The 22,654-nt window shown below is 35.9% G+C and overlaps 1 protein-coding gene across 11 annotated transcripts in view; it reads left to right on the top strand.

The window, feature by feature from the left end:
- Nucleotides 1–22,654, top strand: part of CADPS2 (calcium dependent secretion activator 2) — a 370,960-nt gene that overhangs the window by 231,667 nt on the left and 116,639 nt on the right. For all 11 annotated transcript variants that reach the window (XM_087874199.1, XM_034431095.3, XM_087874197.1 and 8 more), the window contains exons 13-14: nucleotides 2,943–3,130; nucleotides 20,136–20,237. In XM_087874199.1, coding sequence (XP_087730325.1) covers nucleotides 2,943–3,130; nucleotides 20,136–20,237 — 290 coding nt within the window. The remainder of the gene's footprint in view (nucleotides 1–2,942; nucleotides 3,131–20,135; nucleotides 20,238–22,654) is intronic.

Raw genomic sequence — 22,654 nt, 5'->3', positions numbered from 1 at the left:
CTTAAATCCTGAATGAATTACTTACCACTCTAGAGGTAATCTGTAATTTATTTTCTTTATTTATTTTTTTCACTTTCAAATGAGCACACAGAACATTTAAAGAGTGATGTTGCAATCTTGAAGGTGGATAATTGAGAAGAGCATGAGGAAAAAATGTAAAAATTCTTCAGTTTGGCTGCTGATTCTTTTTGTTTATAGCTGTAACATATTTTATTACTATCATAGAACAAAATATAAGATTAAATCCTAATAAAAGTTTTTATATATTAAAAATGATAAAATAAGAATTGTACAACAAAAATAATAGCTTTCATAGAAAAAGCAGAAGCTGGTATATTGAAAAACATAACGTGCTATGAGATCTGATCCATTAAACTGAGTGTTAATTCTCTGATTTAAGGCATGCCATAATATCTCTTGTACTGATAGTTTTCTTTTAATTTATAAATTACTAATCACACAAGGATAAGAGCAAAGCATTATAAAACAACAAATGTAGGTTTGCTATTCCATAAATACAGAGTTTTAAAGAAAAGTAACTTTATTATATATGTTGAGACATGCTTGACAGAACTAGCACTTTATATTTTAAAAAAGATGAATTGGTATGTATAGAACATTGTCCATTCCATTATGGGCTCAGTAATGACACATACCAGTATATATAAAAGCATACTCTCTTGACTCCCTCCCCGTGATGCACTAAATGTGAAGTGTGGTGGTGGATAGGCTTATTTGCGACAGCAGGAAATAAATAGGGAAATGTAGACTATTAGAGACTGCTTTATATTGATTAAGATCATCATTTTACCTAATTTATTGTATACCTATTTACTGTAACTCCCCAATCTTTTAGATAGGTACCTTTTTCAATGCTACTTCAGATAACAAGGTTATTCTGGCATAGTAATGCATATGCTTTGCCGTTGATTGTAGCTCTTCTCTTTATTAGTAACATTTGAAGCTAAGTATGGTGTGGGTGTGGAGAAGGTTATTTTTGTGACCCCACCCCCCCCAATCATTTTTTCATCAGTGTAGAGAGTTGGAAATTTGGCGCTCATGGAAACCTGGAGAGACATCAGCTAATTTGTAGTAGAAATTCTTCTCTAACATGCATTTCGAAAGAATATTTTAATTTCCTTCTTTTCAATCTGCATATGCTGAAAATAACTTTTTTAAAAAAGAGTCTCTTGCATCTTGATAAATTGAATGAAAGTAGCTACGTGCATTATTTCTTTGCACAAGAAAAGAAGCCTAATGTGGAAGAAGTAGATTTAAACACAAACTGATTAAAACCATAAACTATGCTGAAGTATCTTTCTTCAACTCCCTGATAAAGAGTGGAAAACTTACAAGCAACTATAAAACAGTACATGATTACCATAATATTATCCAACTAAAAACTCAATTTTCTGTTGTGCCAGCAGAGCTACTAATTTGGGGTGGGGGAAGATAAAAATTAAGATGCATTTGACAAAATGGACATTCTAGTGATAGAGTGCTACATTCGGTACATTCAGTAAAGAATTTTCTGCATTCAGTCTCAAGCACTTTTAGAGAGAAATGAGAATGTGTCATCAAAACCCTGGGCTGCCAGTCAAAGCTAGCAATTCTAGATGAAGCAAACCAAGGGCTTGACTTGCTATAAGACAGCTTCCTGTTGTGGCCCATTCCTGTTGCTCTCAAAAAGCAAAATATTGAAATGCCTGGTTATTGCAAATAATTCAGCCTTGCTTATTCACACAAATGGCTCTATAAACCATATGCTGTTTTAATCATTACAAGAAGAGTAATCTTGGCTTCTTTAGCCAAGAAACCATTACTTTTCATGTTTGTCAAAATAAGTCTGCCATTGAAAATCCCCAGTTTAGCCCTTTTCTAAATCATGATTCTCTCAAAACCAAGAAAATTATTCTTCATATTTTCTAAAATGCTTTGACTAAAAACTAAAGAACTAAGTCAACTAAATTGACTAAGAAAAGAAAAGTCATCTTTAATTTTTTATAACAAGATTGAATTTTGTGTAAATATAGGCAGATTTATTGTTGCACAGATTTTTACAAATTTGGATCTGGCTGTCTGGCATCTTATATCTGTTTAATGCTATGATTGTCCTTATTACTGATCTTGGTCAGATGAAATATTGTGCCATATTTTTATTCATGTTTAAGATATCACAAGAATCCGGGCCTCAGAGAGCTAACACGTTGGTTTTTGTTGTTGTTACTTTCCTGAAGCATCAGTCCTCCTTTATTGTCTGCCTTTCTGAGCAGCTGTGTTTTACAATTTCTGTGCTGACCCTCCTAGGGGTAAATGCTTGACTGCTCTAAGCTAAAGAAATACATTTCAGTTGATTCAGCTATATCTATTGCAAGATATGGAGTCTAGATGTCAACATAGACTTCTAGATGATATCCTGGAATATTGTCCAGTGATCATTTTTTAACCTTAGAACAAAAAGTATGAAAAGCTGACTTTTGCTCAAAGCAAAGTGAATAACTAATATTTCTATTCTATTCTATGTGTATCCTTTTCCCCCTACTCTTCCAGAAATTACATCTTTTTTTTAACTTAATATTTCTTATTACTCCTTTACAGGTTTTTTTTTCATATATTATCCTCTCCTGAAAACCTCCTTCGCATAAGAAAACGTAGTCTGTTGTATCTGAGATACTATTTTAGACATTTTGGTGTACAGTGTGAAATAGTTTTGGATGAACTATTGTGAAAAAAATAATTACTTCTGACATTTTAAATTGTTGAACTAATGACTGTTTGAGTTTAGCTCATCGTAATTTATTGACCAAAGAAATGGAATGGAGCTTATTAAAAATGTAATAGTTCAAAAGGTTTGTATAATGCACTAAGAAGTTTGTTTGAAGAGGGAAAAAAAGAACAGCCTATATTCATTAAAAAGCTTTTTCTCTCCCCTTCTTTTGCAGGGCTGGTTTAGCCCCGGCCAAGTCTTCGTATTAGATGAATATTGTGCTCGTTATGGAGTAAGAGGCTGTCACCGCCATCTCTGCTATCTGAATGAATTGATGGAACATTCAGAAAATGGTGCTGTCATTGACCCAACCTTGCTCCATTACAGCTTTGCCTTTTGTGCTTCTCATGTTCATGGCAACAGGTATTTTAATATGCAAGCATGCTGCAAAAAGTCATTAGTCTGTGTGATAAATGAGAAACAAGCCATGTATTTAGATTTCACTTCTCCCACTTAGAACAGAGCCAAGAAATGAATGAGTATAAGGGTTAATTCATACAAAATATTGCTGTTGGTTCTGGAGTGTGATAAAATGCTTTTCTATATAAATGAGGGCTCTTGTTTAAAATAGACCAGCATTCCAAAGGTCCTCTATTTGAAGGCTATTTTTTTTTTTTTTTATCCATTGGGTATAGAGAAACCGTCACCAACCTAGTACTCTCCAGTTATGTCAGGCTACAAATCCCATTGTCCTCAAGTGCATGGTGGCTAGAGACACATAGAAAGGCTGGGGAATGGAAGGCATGAAATAGAAAGCAAGGTATGCATATTTAAACTATGAGATGGATGATGCTGGTGAGCACTGCATTCTAATGCAAAGATAGAAGCAACATTACTGCTACAAGAGAAACTGTTTAATCTAATAGCATGTGATTTAGAAAGCATTATAGACCAACTATATAGATAGGACTTATAACATTTGGGTATGAATCTATGGCTTAGTCAAGACATGGACAATTTAGGTTGACTCAAGAGTCACTCCAAGATATGTACAGTTTATTTGCTGAAGAAATTGAAAAATGAAATGAATAACATAAGCCTTTAGGAAGCTTATAGCCCCAATTTGCTGTTTAAACCAAGAGGAGAGCGTCGCTTTGACCACCCAAACGCAAGATTGGATATAACTTGAACAAAGAAACAAAGAAATAAAATATTTTTAAAAATATTTGTTAGGCTGCACTTTTTATCCTTCTTGCCTAGATTCATGCCTTAAAACTCTGTCCCAAGTTTAGCAATGATGATCATGATAAGCTTCCTAGATCCATCATGGAGTCCAATGATTTATTTTAAGTACTAGCTTTGGCTACAATTTTAAAAGTGAGGTAAGAAAATTTACTTTAGGTAGAAAGTAAATTTTTATGGAAAAGTTTTCTATGGAAAATATTCATGCGTAGTGTAGTAAATACATTGTCAATAAATTGATGTATTTCAGGACAGAATTGGGATTTACCTTATAGATATTCCAATAGTGATCCCTAGTGTCATTGCCTCTGCTTGTCCTATGTTTCCTTCTCACCTCTAAGACTCCTTTACATCTTTTAGATCATAGTAGTTGGAAGAGGATGGATTCTTCTGTTAAAGCAAATTTTGTGTTTCTAAGTAAATTTTGTCTGGCAAAAAATCTTAATTTGAGGGACAGAAATTAAGCAAATTTGGCATAGAGTTCATTAAACTGGTGGAAATCATTAAACTGAGTGAGCAGTCATTTCAACTGAATAAATAATTAAACTCCATTATGCATGTGATTCATATATTACATCATATTTGTGTGAATATAGATCCTTAAACACACACACACACATACATATGGGTGAAAGATTTCAAGATTATAAATTTTTTGTTTAACATTGCTAGACTGAAGGCTTTGTATTCAAATAGCAAAAGAACATGCATTGGTAATATATTTATTTATGGATATTTTGCATGTATGTACAGAATATGAATATTGATTGATAGAATGTTACCATGGAAAGTTGTACCACTCCATTCTAAAAACTAGCCAATAACTAAGGGCTAGAATTTATCCTCACAGGCTTTCAGGTTAGTCCATTAGGCCCTCCCTTTTTCTTGAACTCTCCTCCATCCTTTGACCTTCCACCATAAGTGCTCACAGTACTTATAGCTTCCAGAAATCATTGCAGTGCTCACATCTTTCTTGCTAAATATTAGGAAAAAATGAATATCTTTTTACTATTATGGGATGCTAAAAAAAATCTACTACCATTTTTTTCACCAAGAGCATAGTTTCATTTAATAGATACATAGCTTCCTTTTCAGGAACTAAACCTCGACAAAGGTATATAACCAAGCTGTAAAAACAATATTCGTATGTGATTAAATTAACAGTTGAAAGTGTTACAAATAGAGGAACATAGACAGAAAAGAAGGATGGTGAAATCAGAAGTGGTCCAGAACAAAAAAAAGGCATCCTAAAGCAGTGTTTCTCAACCTTGGCCACTGGACGATGTGTGGACTTCAACTCCCAGAATTCCCCAGCCAGAGCTGGCTGGGGAATTCTGGGAGTTGAAGTCCACACATCGTCCAGCGGCCAAGGTTGAGAAACACTGTCCTAAAGGTTAGTGGAGTGGTACCATATCCACTTCATTATGAGAGAGGACGCCAAAGATGTGAAACTACCAGAGCCACAATCATGCCCTTATTAATCACCAATCTCATGGCATTCCACTTTAGTAGAAATATAGATTTCAAAATTAAGCATCCAATTCAGCTGGTGCAACATAAGTTTCATGTGATTTCGAAATACAGTTCTGACTCCTAAATTCCTTCTTAGTTGCAGCTTCAGAAACTTAAAAAAAGCACCAAGTAGAAGTATAGTATAATAATCAAGGCAGGATTTAAGCAGTTCATTGTGGCTATAGAGGCAAGGAAGGGTTTCTCTGGATAAGTAAGCTAAAATTTATAAAACACTTAGAGCAAGGTAAAGTATGTAAAAACCACTTTTGGGCATATATATTAATTAAAGCTCCATAATAAAAATATGTCCAGGAGAATTCCTAAACAATATACCTGCTTCTTAGAAGAAGTGTATTCCAATCCAAAGTAAATGGTACATATCTCCATTAAAAATCACATATGTTCCCATTCTACATCAATTCTAATCTTACCTGGATTCTCCTTCAATTCATTTCTCCTCATCCATCACAGACCTGCTTAGATTCCTATTGTTGTTTTAATTAAGAGATGAAAATTAGAGGTAGATTATCAGCCGCATATTGATATTAGCCAAAACTCCCAGATTACTTTTCCCACCAAAAAGCAAGGACAAAATATGAAATTTTAAGAAATCCCAAAGTTTATGTAATTAAGCCAAGGCTACCAGTTTGGAAATCATTGATATATACATATCCTTTTGTTCTAAGGGTGTTATTTTGTGACTGCATTGTGGTTTCCCTCTACACATTTCAAAACATTTATTTAATAAGAAATTAAAAGCCATTTCTAAAATAAAGCTAAATAGGAAATTAAACCCCAGAGGAAGTTTATGCATTTGTGAATCATTTTAAGTAACTGATGTGGGAATCCTTGCCTTTTATCTGCCTCTGTGACTCATTAAAAATTGTTAATTATATTCTGGTATTATTTCAGCTAGAGTCGGGAACGACTAACACATATGTGCGAGGGGAACTTTTACCTTTACCTTTTACTATTTCAAGCCCTTAACAAAGTGAGCAGGCCTAGGAATTCTAGGTACCTCCTATATATTTTTTAAAGGATCTTTCTTCATAAGCAGTTCTTTGATGAAGCAGTGAATGAGCTGTCAGGCAAAACGGACATGGTCTAATTTTCACCAGCAGCTATGGCTGGCATCTTCAGAGGCAGCATGAGTTGCTTTCTGGTATAGCTCTTGGCAGCTCAGAGACAACTGAATTGGGCTGATTGGGCCCTTGCATTTAAATCAGGCACACCAATTTCTGATAGTTCCATATCGCAGGAGTCCAAGAAAGCTGGTTCCAGATTGATTCCTCATCCATTTGGTCCATTTTGAATTAGTACTCATCTAAATTCTTGTACGTATGTGCGAGCAATTTAGAGCAACTAAGATTAAAGGCCTGGAGACTAAAACATATGAAGAACAATTGCAGGATTTGGGTTTGGCTAGTCTAGAGAAAAGAAGGACTGGGGGGACATGATAGCAGTATTCCAGTATTTGACGGGCTGTCACAAAGAGTAGGAGGTCAATTTATTTTCCAAGGGCAGGACAAGAAACAATGGATGGAAACTAATCAAGGAGAGAGAAGCAATCTGGAATTAAGGAGAAACTTCCTAACAGTAAGGACAATAAACTAGTGGAACAGCTTGCCACCCAAAGTTGTGGGCGCTTCATCACTGGAAGTTTTTAAGGAGAGACTGGACAATTACTTGTCTGAAATGGTATAGGGTCTCCTGCTTGAGCAGGGGGTTGGACTGGAAGACCTCCAAGATCCCTTCCAGCTCTATTCTGATTGATTGATTGATTGATCTGATTGATTGATTTTGTGTCTGTGTGCACATGTGTATTTGAATGAATTCAGTTTTGCAAACATTAACATGATTTGCTTACTCTTTTGGAATTTATTTAGTTAAAACTAGTAAAGTAAACATTAGTAAATATTTGAACTTTCATAATAAAAATTCAGAGTGATATATAAATTGGCATAAAGAAGACATGGCCAATTTAAGTACAGGCAAAGAGCTTAATTTACTTTGTTCAAAAAAGGATGGGCTCTGTTATCACTGTCATGGTTGACCATTTCCTATAATTAACAACAGCAAATGAGGACAACCTTGGAGGGCTGAATTTTTCAGGAGTCTCCTTTTTTAATAGTTTACTGCAGGATTCCGTAAAGTGTATCTCTGTCAGAATGACAATTAATCCCATTCTGCTTTTGGGTAATTGCACCTTGATTTAGAGAAGTGAATCGAGACTTTTCCCTTGGAGTATACTTGAGAAAATAAACCCGAAGATATATTTTCTAAGAAAAACTCATTTATTTGTTATAAAGAAAATAAAACATCTCACTAGTCTAATTAGTTACATTTGGCAAAGCTTTCCCAGCCACCTCTCCTGGCCGGACCTCTTGGCAGGAGAACAAAGAAAGTTAGAAGAAAGAAAAGAATGTAGACATGCGCAGTATCAGTTACTGATAAGAACTTGGCAAGCTATGGTAAGTCTGAAAGTTCAAAAATAAGAGCTCATCTGGTAAATACAAAAAACGCAGTGACAACCTCCCTTGAGTAGATGCAGACAGGGTCCTGGAGAGGTGTGAAGAATGTTTTAGTTATATTGTTACAATAAATCTTACTTTTCCCAATGTTTCATTATATTACTTTTGTTGTTCATTTCACCCTATGTTTCATATAATATTACTGATCTAACAAGAAAAGCTGTATGTAAAATAAGTCAGAATTTTCTGGTTACTTCATCATACAGGAAGTTATAAAACATGTTTTAGAGGAAATGAAGCAGAGGTGGGTTTCAGCAGGTTCTGACCAGTTCCGGAGAACTGGTAGCGAAAATTTTGAGTAGTTTGGAGAACCGGTAGTAAAAATTCTGACTGGCCCCGCCCCCATCTAATCTCTGCCTCCCAAGTAGAGCCTTGGTAGTATAGGGGTTTAAGGCACCCTGTTATTAAGCTGGTTATTAAAACCAGCTGCCTGCAATTACTGCAGGGTTAGAATCTCGCCAAGGCTCAAGGTTGACTCAGCCTTCCATCCTTTCTAAGGTAAGTGAAATGAGGACCCAGTTTGTGGGGCAATAAGCTGACTTTGTATAAATATACAAAAGGATGAAGGCTATTGCTGAGCACATTGTAAGCCGCCCTGAGTCTTCGGAGAAGGGCGGCATATAAATCAAATTAAAAAAAAAAAAAAGTCCCAGCTGATTGGGAGGAAATTGGGATTTTGCAGTAACTTTCCCCTGGATTGGAGAGGGAATGGAGATTTTATAGTATCCTTCCCCTGGAGTGGGATGGGAATGGAGGTTTTACAGTATCCTTCCCCTGCCATGCCCACTAAGCCACGCCCACCAAGCCACACCCACAGAACCAGTAGTAAAAAAAATTGAAATCCACCATTGAAATGAAGCATGGGCTGTAGAGTCAATGGGTCCTTCAGTATTCATATGTAACTTTTTTATATATTTGCCCTAAAGAATAGTTTTGGAAGAGCACTAAAACATCCTAGTCTTAGAGCTTTTTAAAGTTTGGGGATTTGAATATCATACCAGCCTAAATAATGTAGGTTAACCGCTCAGAAACACATTCCTGGATAGTGTGGATTGATCCAGTTAGGCTTCCAAATCTAGCACATTGCACAGATTACTTAGTCATAGCCCAAATAGCTTCTTTTAAAAATCCATATTTGTTACAAGAATGTTACAGGAATGACATTTTCCATATTGATTTATAATTACCCAGCCAAATCATTTTGATAAGAACTTAGTGCTTCTGAAAAAAAAATAACTTTAGCCATTAGACAATAGCCAAATTGGTGCAGTGGTTAAGGGGCTGGCCTAGGAACCCGGAAAGTGTGAGTTCCAGGCCTCCCTTGGGTATGAAAGCCTGCTTGGTGACTTTGAGACAGACAGACAGACAGACAGACACACACACACACACACACACACACACACACACACACACACACACACTGCCCAATGCACTTCCCAGGATTGTTGCTATGGAGAAAATAGGAGACAGGAGTATTAGGTATTAGGAGTTTTCAGGTGCCCAAAATATATAAAGAAAGTGGGATAAATAGTATTATTATTCCAGAGTTCTGGTACCTGTAATCAGACTATCCTTCTTCCTTAGTATCAAATACACATGGGGCCACTTGAAATATATTCCTTAAGAATTTACACTGAAGTCTTTGCAGAGATACAATCCTTTCCTAAAATTCGTTTTATTTGGTGAATTAATAATACCTTTTATTTACTTTTTTAATCAAGATTTCAAGGCTTTTAGCATTCTTTTCATGTCTACTCCTAAACAATCCAGTAGAATCAGAGAAACTTCTGCATGGAAGTCTGATTCTGTACAACTACTTTGCTAGTCTTTTATGTTGCTTTATTTTGAAAATGTTGATAGTTAACATTCAATACAAAATAACTGATAATTGCCCGGACTTGTTTTCAAGAATTGAAAAGGAAGGTAGAACAATTTCTTTTATCTATTAAGTGAAGGACAATGGTGCAGCACCATAGAAATATCCAAGCATGTTTCTTCCAGAATGGTGAGCATTCTGTATGTATTCCTTCTATTCAAACCACTGTATTTGTGCAGCATTACGAGTGTTACAGAAATGAAAGAATAGAATACTGTTGTAAATAAGGGGTCTGGCTGGTATGAAGATACTAAAATAGAGAAAAAGAAATATGAAGAAAAGGGGAGAAAAGAAAGGTAAGTCAAGGACACAAATAGAAGCACTCATTCAGGATTGTACACATACAGATAATAACATCCACTCATTCATTTACAATAATATAGAGGGAGGGGAAAGAATTTTACAGACAATGTATGATAGGTCAAAGTTCTAGGCTGCTCTATATGATTGTACTTCTTAATTTTCTAAGTCAGGCTCTCAAGGAGAAAGATGACAACGTCAAGACAAAGGGTTTTTATGGCCCAGTGATTAAATGGTTTGGGTGTACGAGATGAGCAGTGTATTCTGTTGTTAATAGGGCCATCATCACCTTATTACTAGCCTGGCAAAAACCTTTCGAAAGCACGGTACATAGTAGTGCAAGTTACTTTTCTATTCCATAAAACAAGTTTCTTTTATTATCTACTCACAGGATGCTGCTATGGAGCTTATGGCCTAAATGTTAGACAGCTAATAAAAATAGGCCTTTGCAGATTCATTGAGGTGCTCCATTTTGTGTGTATATTTCAAGGTCTGACAACAAAAGTTGTGTTTGTTTTTTTTGAGACTATCCTGATGGAAATATTTTCCATACCTCTTCATTTACACCCAGGAAATATTAGTAGGATCTTGAGCATTTTCAAGAAGCAGTTCCAATAAAGTCCTTCACTCATAAGTAAAGCATCTTCAGTGAACAATTTGGAGAGACCTAGAAAGAAGTACCAGAGTGGTCAAATAATCTGACCAGAGGGAACTCATAGACTCGAAATAAAAAAGCAAACCCATTATTTATTTGAAACAGCAAATACAATAATTTAGTTGAAAGTAGAGTCTATAAATGTCTACGGAGATTCTCAGTCATCCAGATCATGGTTGTCCCAAAGGTGCTTTTTCAAGAGGCAATTGGACTTTCTGGTTTTTCTTTAAAGATGCTTCGCTTCTCATCCAAGAAGTCTATAAAGAACAGCAATCAAAAATAGCACTGACAGTGTAGTAAATAAATGAAGCAAGCTTAGAATTTAGGCCCTAAATTATTATTTTAACTCAATGTTTCACAAAAGGTATTGCCTGAAGGTTACATCCTTACATTTATGCTATGTCAGAGAAGCCGCAAAAACCTTCTCAATCAAAATGCATTAGCCACAAATATCAACAGAAAGCCAACACTGGAGATTTTTAAGAAGAGATTGGACAACCACTTGTCTGAAATAATATATGGTTTCCTGCTTGAGCAGGAGATTGGACTAGAAGACCTCCAAGGTCCCTTACAACTCTGTTATTCTGTTACATTCTGTTATGTGTATGCATAACACAGAGCGCTTGTTTGTGTAGGATGACCCAATATAAGCATAAAAGGCAGAGTTTGAATCATGATATATATTTTGTTATTTAGACAATTTGTCCTCTCCATAGACACTGGGGATCCAGTTGAAACAATTCACAGCCATCTTTTTCTGTATTTCTGTATCCCCTCTTTTCTCTTCCTTTTGTGTTCCTCTATAAATACATTTTATCAGTCAGATGGAGTTCACTGAAGTTGTAATGAAAGTGTGATACTAAATTAATAGGCCATAGTTATATCTTGTAGATTACTCGTTGCAATCAAGCATCACAAACTGAAGATGAAATTCTTTTTCATATATCTCCAAAATCATGATTAACAACTTAGTAAACGCGCTTGCCCTTCTCAGCTAACTTATTTCCCTTATTTGTCGGCCTACATAATGATCCAAATATAGTCATGTTTAGAAATAAAGTAATTAATGTGACTATTATCATATATATATATACACAGTGGGATAATCGGATAAATATTGAGTTCAAAATTATCACAATTACTTAAATACAGTATCGGCTTATCAGTAAGAGCAGGGGTTAAGTGAAGTTAGAAAATACAGCAAAGAACTATTGTTTTCTTCTTCGTCTCATTTTATATCTGGTTTTCATGCTGCGACTTCCCATTTTGTCCATCTCTTTCTGAAATGATGTTGGTGGGAAATACATGAAGTGCAAAGTGACTTTTTCCCCCTGCTGAGAGGCAAGCTGAATTGACAAAGAAGCCTTCCACCCCCGCCCCCTAGATGGTATCTTACTACTTCTCTTTGGCAGAAGCTGATATATTGAACATTCTTCAAAGAGATAATAAAGGGGAAAACCATATAGGAATGAAATCACCCTGTGGCCACCAATGTTATAATTTTATTCTTTATTGTTTTTTAAATTATTTCTTCCAGGGGTGGGCAAGGAAGGAAGCCAGAATGTGCAGCTCTCGGATTCTTGGTTGGGCTGAAAATCTGAGATACTTGATTGGGTGGAAAAGAAAATGCCAATGCAAAGAAATGTATTTTCTCTCTAGCAATGAATGTGGATTTCTTGTGAAGAAACTGAACATGGCAACATGAATTGTCATTCATGTTGGCTTTTACAAAATATCCAGTGGTGGGTTTCAACTAATTTAGCAACCAGTTCTTCCTAATGACCAAGTGGGCGTGGCTGGGGGGGTGACTGAATGGGCATGGCCAACTCTATATTACTCAGGGCAAGGTGGGGCGGCGCAGGCAGCCACCACCGCCTCTTTGCTGGTGTGAATGGCCTGCAGCCGCTGCTGTCTCAGTTTGGATCGGCAAAGAGGCTGCAGCTGCAGGCCATTCGCACCAGCAAAGAGGGAAAGGAAGGTTTACCAGGCAGGCAGGGAGATGGGCTGCGTGGGAGGCCAGGGCGAAGGCAGGCAAGTGGGCTGGGCTGTAGGGGCCACATGGCCAAGGCAAGTGAGCGAGCGAGAGAGCCAGAGAGCAGCAGCTCTATGCTGCGGCCAAGGCAGGCGAGGCGAGATAAGGAGTGACTGGGAGGGGCAGGGAGGGGCAGGCGAGGCCATCCAGTGGTGCAATTAGCTGTGCATAATCTTTCCTTTTTTGACATTCTACTATGGAAACTCAGAATACAAATGGCTGTTCTGCACACTTTTCCACATTTGAGATGTTCTAGGACAGGGGTGTCAAACTCACGTTGTCACGGCAGCGTCATATGACTTGGCTGGACTTTTCCCCCTTTGCTAAACCAGGCGGGGGCGGAGACAGCACCAGACCCCTTTTTCTATTATAACTAAAAACCTGTGTTTCAACAACCCCTCTGAGATTTTAATACAATTTCATTTTGCACTTTGGAAATTAAGTTTCAGGGTCTGCATGGATTTCCGGTCCTCTCTTTCTTTAGAAACTGTGAGAAGTTTTATATCCAAATATACTTTATTCTTTACACTGTTTCCATCTTCCCTTCAAATATTAACAGAATCCATAATGGTCTGCGAATCAGTGTCTCCAAGTTAATCAATTTAGCAAACTTCCTCAAACCCCAAAATAAGTTACCTAGGCCTAATCCACATATAAAAAGATAAAGTCTACAAATACAAATAGAGTTAATTAAATTAAGTTTCCCAGCAGAACTGTATGTTCACAGGAATACACACACACACACACACACACACACACACACACACACACAAACACCTCAGCATATAGACAGTTCCACACCCTATAAAAGTTTGCTACTGTATCCCATTTTTCTGCAGCCTGCCCCTAAAGCAAACTCTTGCTTTTAGGAATATTTCTTTTTTCCTCACAGCTGTCTGGATCTCATTTTTATTTATTCTTCGGCAAACCCAGCTTGAGTTGGAACCCCATAATTATTCTTCTGGCAAAACAAAAGTGATATAAAAGTAAAGCATGCTTTTATAGGAAGCAGTTATTTGGTATTGGGGGTGGGGTTTCTTTGTTTTTTGGGTTTGGTTGGTCAGGTTCCTCATGTCTTGAGGAAACAAGTTAGGAACCTTTTAGCACCTAAAGGCTACAGGAAGCAGTGGTTTGGCAACAAAAGTAGATGCAAAATGTATAAAAAGGTTAAAATTATAAGCCTTTTTCACTGAAAAATTAATGCAATCTTAGATTGCTAAATATTAGCCTGTGACAGTGTTAAAATGCTGAGGTAATAATTGCTAAAGTGCTGATTAAGAAAGAACTCTAGAATGGATGCACACGAAAGAGTTTTAGGTTCTTCCTAGAACAGGGGTGTCAAACTTGTGGCTCATGGGCCAGATGCGTCATGTTCTGGCTCTACCCCCGCCTGGTTTAGCAAAGGGGAGAAAAGTCCCAATACGTCACGTGACGATGCGAATTTGACACCCCTGTCCTAGAACACCTCAAATGTGGAAAAGTGTGCAGAACAGCCATTTGTATTCTGAGTTTCCATAGTAGAATGTCAAAAAAGGAAAGATTATGCACTGTACTGAGTAAAAAGGATAATGTAAGAGAAAATGGCAATGGTTATAATACCTATTCATGGAGTGTAACATCTAAACAATGGCAAAGATTTTTTTAAATCAAAGATGATTTAAATTCTGTTAAATCAATCTCCCAGGAATGCAGATAATGTTGTATGTGATTAAAGTAAAAACACTTCTGGGTGAAGGCAAAGGGTATCTGAGGGTCTGGAACTTTCAGAAAAATCCTAATAGTAAACTTTAGGGTCAAATCTGAAGTCTTTCTGGAACTTTGTTTTTTTATCTCTTATCAATCTTAATAAAAATTAAATATAGTCAGATATTTAAAGAGACACCATGATTGTAGACCTGCAGTTAAGGTTATGTATTGGAGGGTGGGGATTGACCATGTAGGTAGGAAGCTGTCCCCAAAAAACCAGGTAGGCCATAGTTCTCCCAAAGTAAGTCAAGCCAATATTCCAGCAGCAATTCCAGCAAATAAAATGCAGACCTCTATAGAAATCAAAGTGGTTTTAACCTTATGAAGGGATTGGATAAACATTGAAGTCCATTTTGCTTAGCTTTGGGTTTTTGAAACTGCCCCCCTTGTCTGATCCTTTTTAGAGTGTTATTGCTTAAAAGAAAATGGGTATATTTAAGTGACCAGACCTATTCCATGCTGATACCACTGATTTTCCAGGATGTGACATGACACAGCTGTTCTAGAAAATGCAAGTAATTTTATTTTAGCTTTGGTGATGTCAAGGCTATTATTATTATAATAGGGAATAAAGATGCTAAGGGATCTTCTGATATATGCTAGGGATGCAGAAATAATAATTGTATGAATTACATGGAGGAAGATAGCTGCTTGGACAATTAACACATCTAAAATTACCGAATGATTCAAATACTTATAATTGTCTGAAAAATAAAACATGCAATTTTATATGTACTTCTAATATGAGATGAAACTACTTTTTAAAATTATGAATTCAACAGTACTTTAAAATTTCCAGTAGGTTTTCCATCTATTTAAAAACTTCTCACTTCTGTAAATGCAAGTAATGATATCACAAAACAAGTTTCCAAACAATTTTATTTGTGAGAAAATGGTGCAAAAATCCTTCAAACCCAAAATAAAAGTATATATTGCTATCCACCCAAAGCTAGGTAAACTATAACCTGTCCCTCTTCCCAACGTTGGGAATGGCTTTGGTCAAATATCACTGTATAACATTTACCAATAAGGAGAGAAATAAAGTTGCAAAAAAAAAAAAAGATTTCCTATATTGTTTTGCTATGAAATAAGCAGTAAAACAGAGTTGCTGTTTGCTCCACGATGAAAAAACACTATTTACACAAGACAACAGATCAGAATATCTGTATTTTCATATTAAAAATTGTTTTGCTAGTCCCAGGTGCTACTCAGAACGAATAGAAGACACTACAATCATAAGGAAAACACTTCAAAGCTGGAGATGCATTTTTAATTCCAATAAGCACTTTGCCATCCGATTAGCATTACTCTTCAAATTGCACTTATGTCAGGAAAGCAGGCAACCCAGCACTTTTTCAGTGAAAAGAGAGAAAGTATGAGAAAAATATTTGTAAGAAACTGTTTGTTGCAGCCTTATCCTTATTTTCATATATTTATACAAATACACAAAAACCTGAAAACTCATCAATAGCTATGTTAAATAAAAAGACAAGATTAAAAAAAATTAAAGAAGTGGACATTTCAATTTAACTATGTACTAAAGCACTTTATTGTTTGTTGACAACAAGAAGCTAAAAAGAGAAAATAAATATGTCATGAATAACTGTTTTGCTTTATCCCCTGGGTGGTGTTTGGATCTTAAAGCATTCTGCTGTGAAGTATTTTCTTGCCATTCTCTCTTAGGGGATCAAAACTCTTTACAGAAGAGCAAAAGCCCATAATTTAGCTATCAGCTGTCTCTTGTGAGAACAGCAATAAACATTACTTCCCACAAATGTAAAACAGAGAAGATAAACTTTGTCACCTCCTATAACAATGATGAAGAATTGGATCATATTCGTCTCATTCTGGTCTCTCACCCTCTAGCCTGGCATTCTCAGGACTGATTTTGTACAGCAAGTGAAAATGAATCAACTATTACAAAATCATAGCAGAAGGGGAAGCTGTGTTTGTCTATAGTAGCAAATAAAATGAGTAGCTTGATAGTACTTTTTCCAGCTAACCAATGTTCTCAGCCTTCCAGCCTTCCAAGGTTGGTAAAATGAGAACCCAGATTGTTGGGGGCAATATGCTGACTCTGTAAACCGCTTAGAGAGGGCTGCAAAGCACTGTAAAGTGGTATATAAGTCTAAGTGCTAGTGCTATTTAAAAGAATGTGTTTTCATGAGTTATAGCTTTTAATAGCATTGGTTAATCAGTAATACTTCTGTAGTACTTCTTAGGCATGTCAACAATTTTGTATGACATGATAGATAGTGAGGTCTTCTATAGAACTGTAACAATTCTTCTAGGAGAGCATGACAGATGGTGACATTCTTGGGATTTACCTTTCTCACTTGTCACTATCAAGACCTCTGGCCTGTTTCCTGACAGATCCAGACATGCCCTAGCAAAGTTTAATATGACAAGATTGTTTTCTTTATTACTGCAGAGTGCAATGTCTCCTGACAGTCAAATTAGGCAGGAAAATTCACCTGAATCTGAGGACATTCCGTTTGTCAGAGCTCTGAGATAAAGTGTCATGGCATTCAGGGTGAGGGACAAAGAAGTTACTCAATCTTTCACATTACATTTATGAAAGAGTATGGTGATATGTCTGAGGCTTGCCCTATCTGATGTTACTGAACCCTTAACATTATTCTTAAAGAAATATGACTTTCTCTCACCTGAGTGAGAGTAAAAATGGTCTAAAAAGAAGGAAACAGCTATATGCCTATCAGTGCAACATTTTTTTTCATTACCAGAGGGTAGAGTTTCTCATGCTTGATTCTTCACTGCCAAAATATTCAGTTAGCACTTCACCCGCTTAAGCTGTCCTGACTTTTTTGGTGATAATAATATTGATATTATTCTAAACTGACTACATAGTTATAAATCTTTTAGTGATGCAAACAAAAAAGCAGGTATGTAATTGCATCAGGGCTGAGTCTGAGAGCTGTGAAAACCTTAAAATCTTATTTTAGGGTACAATCCTAGGCCCTGCTTCCATTATCTTAGTCCTTCATCTTTAATGCAAGGATAATGCTACCAGTGAACTTGGCTGGGTTATTGTAAAGATTGCTGAGAGATCATATGTAAAAGGCTTGTAACAGTTGAAATGCACCCTAATAAAAGCCAAGAGTTGATACACCTAGCCATTGGTATATATCAAGTTTAAGAGATGGAGGGAGGAGAAGGATCAAGTATCTTCTCAAGCAAAGGAGTTAATTTGACTTATGAAATTATGAGTTCAGGAAGAAGGTTTGTATTTTGCCATAGTGCTCCTATCAATGATGGCTGCACACCAAGGACTCAGAATGATGTGCAGTCTTTGCCTAAGCCTGCAGCATTATCTTCAAAGTGAGTTTTCACTTTTCCTATAAGACAAACTTGCATTCATGGTGAATTAAAACTATTTTAGGCTTTGAGACACCAATATTATAATTAATTTTAATTACACTTTGTTTTGTTTTATATTGGCTTTATAATACAAAAACTTTGGCCATAGCTTGTTGGAGAAATACACTGTTTCATTGTAGTAGAAGAGAAATATACCATCTTTAGCAATTTGTTGGGATGGTGGGTTGTTGTCAGGAGGGTTCTTTAAATTAATAATTTGTCATTCATTCAGAATGAGAAATAACAAACCAGTTAATAATGAAAACATACTGTTCCATTTTTAAAACATGGTATGTTTTCAAGAAAAATAAATACAGTAACAATGCCAATTTTATTTAATAAGTTTGTCTTATGTGAAATCTAATGAACTTTAGGTGGCTTGCAAAATTTACAAATAAACTACAGTAAACATCAATGTTTTAATTAATTAGAATTATGATTAATTACAAACCCCCAGAGATGAAAGGGAGTCCTTTTGGCAGGCGGCAACAGCTTGCAACCTTCTCTGCTGGCTTGTCCATTACTTTCTGGGTAAGCCAACAGAGAAGATTGCAAATGGCAATCAAATGATCGCCATGCGCTTGGCAACTGATTTAAGTGTGAGCAGGTTACCAAGCATCCAGATCACTATCCCAAGACTGTAAGGGTGGTAGTGCAATATTTTCAACTGTGGGAAATTTCTGAGGCTATTGTAATTCCAGACCATGATTAAATGAAGTAAGTCAAGGACTGGCTGTATATCTTTTTTCTTTCTTTTCTAATTTTCTTGTTTTTCTTATTCTTGTTTCTTTCTTACTTTATATTAGTGTTAGCTTTTATATTCTTGTTTAAAAGTTTAAATATTATGTGTGTCTATGTCTGGGTCTGTGTGTATAATGTATATGTATGCACATACATACAGGCCAGTGGTGGGTTTCAAAATTTTTTACTACCGGTTCTGTGGGTGTGGCTTGGTGGGCGTGGCATGGCTTGGCGGGTGTGGCAGGAGAAGGATACTGTAAAATTTCCATTCCCACCCCACCCCAGGGGAAGGATACTGTAAAATCTCCATTTCCTCCCGATCAGCTGGGACTCGGGAGGCAGAGAATAGATGGGGGCGGGGCCAGTCAGAGGTGGTATTTACTGGTTCTCCAAACTACTCAAAATTCCTGCTACCGGTTCTCAAGAACTGGTCAGAACCTGCTGAAACCCATCTCTGATACAGGCTGTAAATATATAAGATGGTGCTAATGTTAAGCCCTTAGCAGCCATTCACAATCAAGGTGAGATTTTCAGGTCTTTTTAACAAGTTTTATTGAAAGGAAATATGGAATTATATTACAGAATCTTGAAAACTGAATCTACAGTATGTACTTTAGCAAATCATTATCAGTAAGTATAATCAACTATTATAACTATGAGCCAATTGCCAAGCATCCAAATTTTGACAATGTCACTTTGGGGATGCTGCAAATGTCACAAGTGTGAAAAACAGTCATTAATAACTTTTTTCAGTGCCATTGTAACTTTGAACAGTCACTAAACAAACAGAGAACTACCTGTAGAATAGTGATACACATCCTGGGGACCTGCGGGCAGTGGATGAAAATGAATAAGGTCACATTCACTACTACATTTTTCTGATAGTACTCATGATAAAGTCCAAAATACCTATCTTGCTTTATGTTAAAGAATGTTTTCCTTTAGGTGTGATATAAATTGTAAAGAAACAAATGCAATATCTTCTAACTGTTGTTCTGTTTCTGGGATTTGCTGTGGTTGTCGCTCTTCCCTGCTCGTTTATCTATATTTTGTAAACTGTTTGCTTTTCCTGTTTGTAGATTTATTGCTTCTCTCACTTGAACAACTTTATTTAACTGTATTCCTTTCTTGCATCTTGTGCAAAATTGCCAGATATAGTAATCAGTTTATTCAGTTCAACACTTCTATCATATTATTCCTGGTGAAGGGATTTGTGGCTAATATGTTAATTCTGCTTATGCTTTCTTCCATCATTTCTTTTGAAACTGGAAGTGTTGTATGAAACTAGTGTACTACAAGTGCTTTCTGAATTTCAAAATGAGTGAGTTAAGAAAAAATGTGAGGGTTTGTCTGTATGTGATTATGCTTTTAAGAAATAAAATGTGCATACCTTTTTAATTTGTATCAATTTTCAGGCCTGATGGAATTGGGACTGTAACTGTTGAAGAAAAAGAAAGATTTGAAGATATTAAGAAGAGGCTTTCTTCCCTTCTAGAAAACCAGATAAGCCACTTCAGGTGAGTGTTTGCATTTTATAAGCTGGACATATATGAAGCTGTGAGAAGACAACAGAGCAGGAGTTAGGCATTAAAACCTGGTATGAGTGTTTTGAATATTCTGCTTTTATAAAGCAGTCAAGTCATTTTGCATACCACATCCCATGCCGATGATTTCTGACTATATGATATTTTTCTTACCTAACATTGCAAATCACATATGAACTATGCTGATTTGTGTTAAAATTAGCACAAGTGGCATAGCTCTACAAATCACCCCTTATTAAGCAGTGCAGTTTCTTGTTTGATTATTATAGTGCTAATTTCTACCCATCATGATAATTTTCCTTTTAATGGAGATGGAGAGGATTTTTTTTATGCTCGGCTAGTTGGATTTTATCAATAAATTCAGTGATGCAAACCACTTGGAGATCCTAAGGTCAATTAAGTCTTCTCTTTCTCCCTCTCCTACTATCAACCCATGTTTGGCCTCTTAACTATTAATACCAGGCACTGACTCATGTCATAAAACCTGAAAAAGAATCCAGTGACATAAATTACAGTATCCAGTTCCCACTGCTGTTTGTAGAAAGAAAAACAAACATTACCTTTTTTTAACAGCAATTTAGCAGTGGAATAAAATTGTTATCAAAAATCCATTTTCTAGAGTGGGAAAAGTATTCATTTTTTTCATTCCTCACTTAAAATTGAGTCCCTTTTTCCTTTACCCAATGTCCAACTTTCACACGATTTCCAAGGAAAACAAAAAGTCCAAAATTTTTAATGGCTTTGCTGGGAAATAGCACAAGATGTTGGTAGTGGTTTAGTTTATTTGAAATGGGCTTCTAGCAAGGTACACTTCAAAAAAGGAAGTGTCTGTCCTCAGAGGCAGATGTCAACAAAGAATGAGGAATTGACTCTAGAATTGGCCAAACAGATTCTGTAGTTTGTTCTAATTGCTAAGATAAAATTTGTCTCCTCAAGATTTTGACCATTACAAGCATTCATGTGGAGCATGATCAAACAGCTGCAGGATTAACTTTTCTAATATGTGGAGTGTATTTGATATTCCACTATGTGGTCGATAGGAAGAGCAAATAGTATGTTAATATAGTGTATTTGTTACTGAAAAATAATTGCATAGGTCACTTTTGCACAGACTAGTTGCCTTCATGAGAGCCAATTTGGTGCAATAGTTAAAAGTATCCAAAGGTGACTTTGGACTAGTTATTTTCTCTCAACTACAGTATATAAAAAGAAGGCAATCACAAAGCACTTCCAGAAATGCTACTGTGAAAATTGTATGGATTTATCCAATCAACAGTCAAAACAGACTTAAAGGAACCATCCTCACCGACTCCCCAAAAAACGCTTTCCCTCATGCTGGTTAGGAATTTGTTTCAGCTCATTTGAAAGAGAGCAGATGCTTATGAGTGGTCATGTCCACCATGTAACTGTTCTGTGAATTTTTTCTAAATTTTAAATATGGACACTGGCCCAAAGTCTTGGGAGCAATTATATTAGCAGATGTGAGATGTAGGAGTCTTCTCAGATGACAAGAAACAAATAGAGAATATTAATTTATTTGTGCCTCTTAATGTATTTCAAAGAGTGAGGTGCAAGTTCTGAACAACCAATTATGATACCAGATTCCTTAAGTTTTCATTGAAGGCTGTATCAGTCATTTCATACCCAGAATTGAGTGAAGGATTAGACACTAATGTTTTGTTTATTTAAAATGCATATATGGCTTTTTTTTAATTACAAATTTTAAAGCAATTTACTTTTTAAAATCATCAAGAAATATTTCTAGATTTCCCATATATCTTGTCCTAGGTGAGATTTGAATGGAGATACTGTAGATCCAGATACCATCCAAAACCAGAATCTCAGCAGGATTCAGCTTCTTTTTTTTGTCACAGAATTCACCACCTTGATGAGAGCAAGTTACTAGCTCTCATCAAGCATTACATGATTCAGATGTAACATAGCACTCTATGTTATTACCATAGGAGTAGATGTCCTAGTTCTAAACATATAACTTGGCCTTTTAGTCCTTGTTATAATGAATGTTCATTAGATGCAAATCTAAGTTGACATTATAAAATGTTTGAATGTTTAATTATTTTTTATAGAGAAGCTATTTATGGAACTATAGATCTTAGGACCACTGTAAAAGAAAATTGCACATATTAATTAAATAGTTGTTTCAGGGTTTCATTATGTAGAATTATATGTGCTTCAACTGGTCATTCATTTGCTGGCATGTAATAACAATATATAAGAAGCCCTACAGAATAATTTGATTTGAAACTTAACTCTGTGATTAGCAGCATTTCTTTATACTTTAATCAATTGAATAAAAATAGGAATAAACATAAGAAAGTGCAGTTATTCTTGGATAATTTCTAGATTTGAGGTTGAAGTTGCATTTCTTG

Source organism: Pantherophis guttatus, chromosome 7 (genome assembly GCF_059756535.1).
Source record: "Pantherophis guttatus breed Tessera chromosome 7, ASM5975653v1, whole genome shotgun sequence".
Classification (NCBI taxonomy): Eukaryota; Metazoa; Chordata; class Lepidosauria; order Squamata; family Colubridae; genus Pantherophis; species Pantherophis guttatus.
The sequence above is the reverse complement of the archived record's forward strand: the minus strand, read 5'-3'. Positions and strand labels throughout refer to the sequence as shown.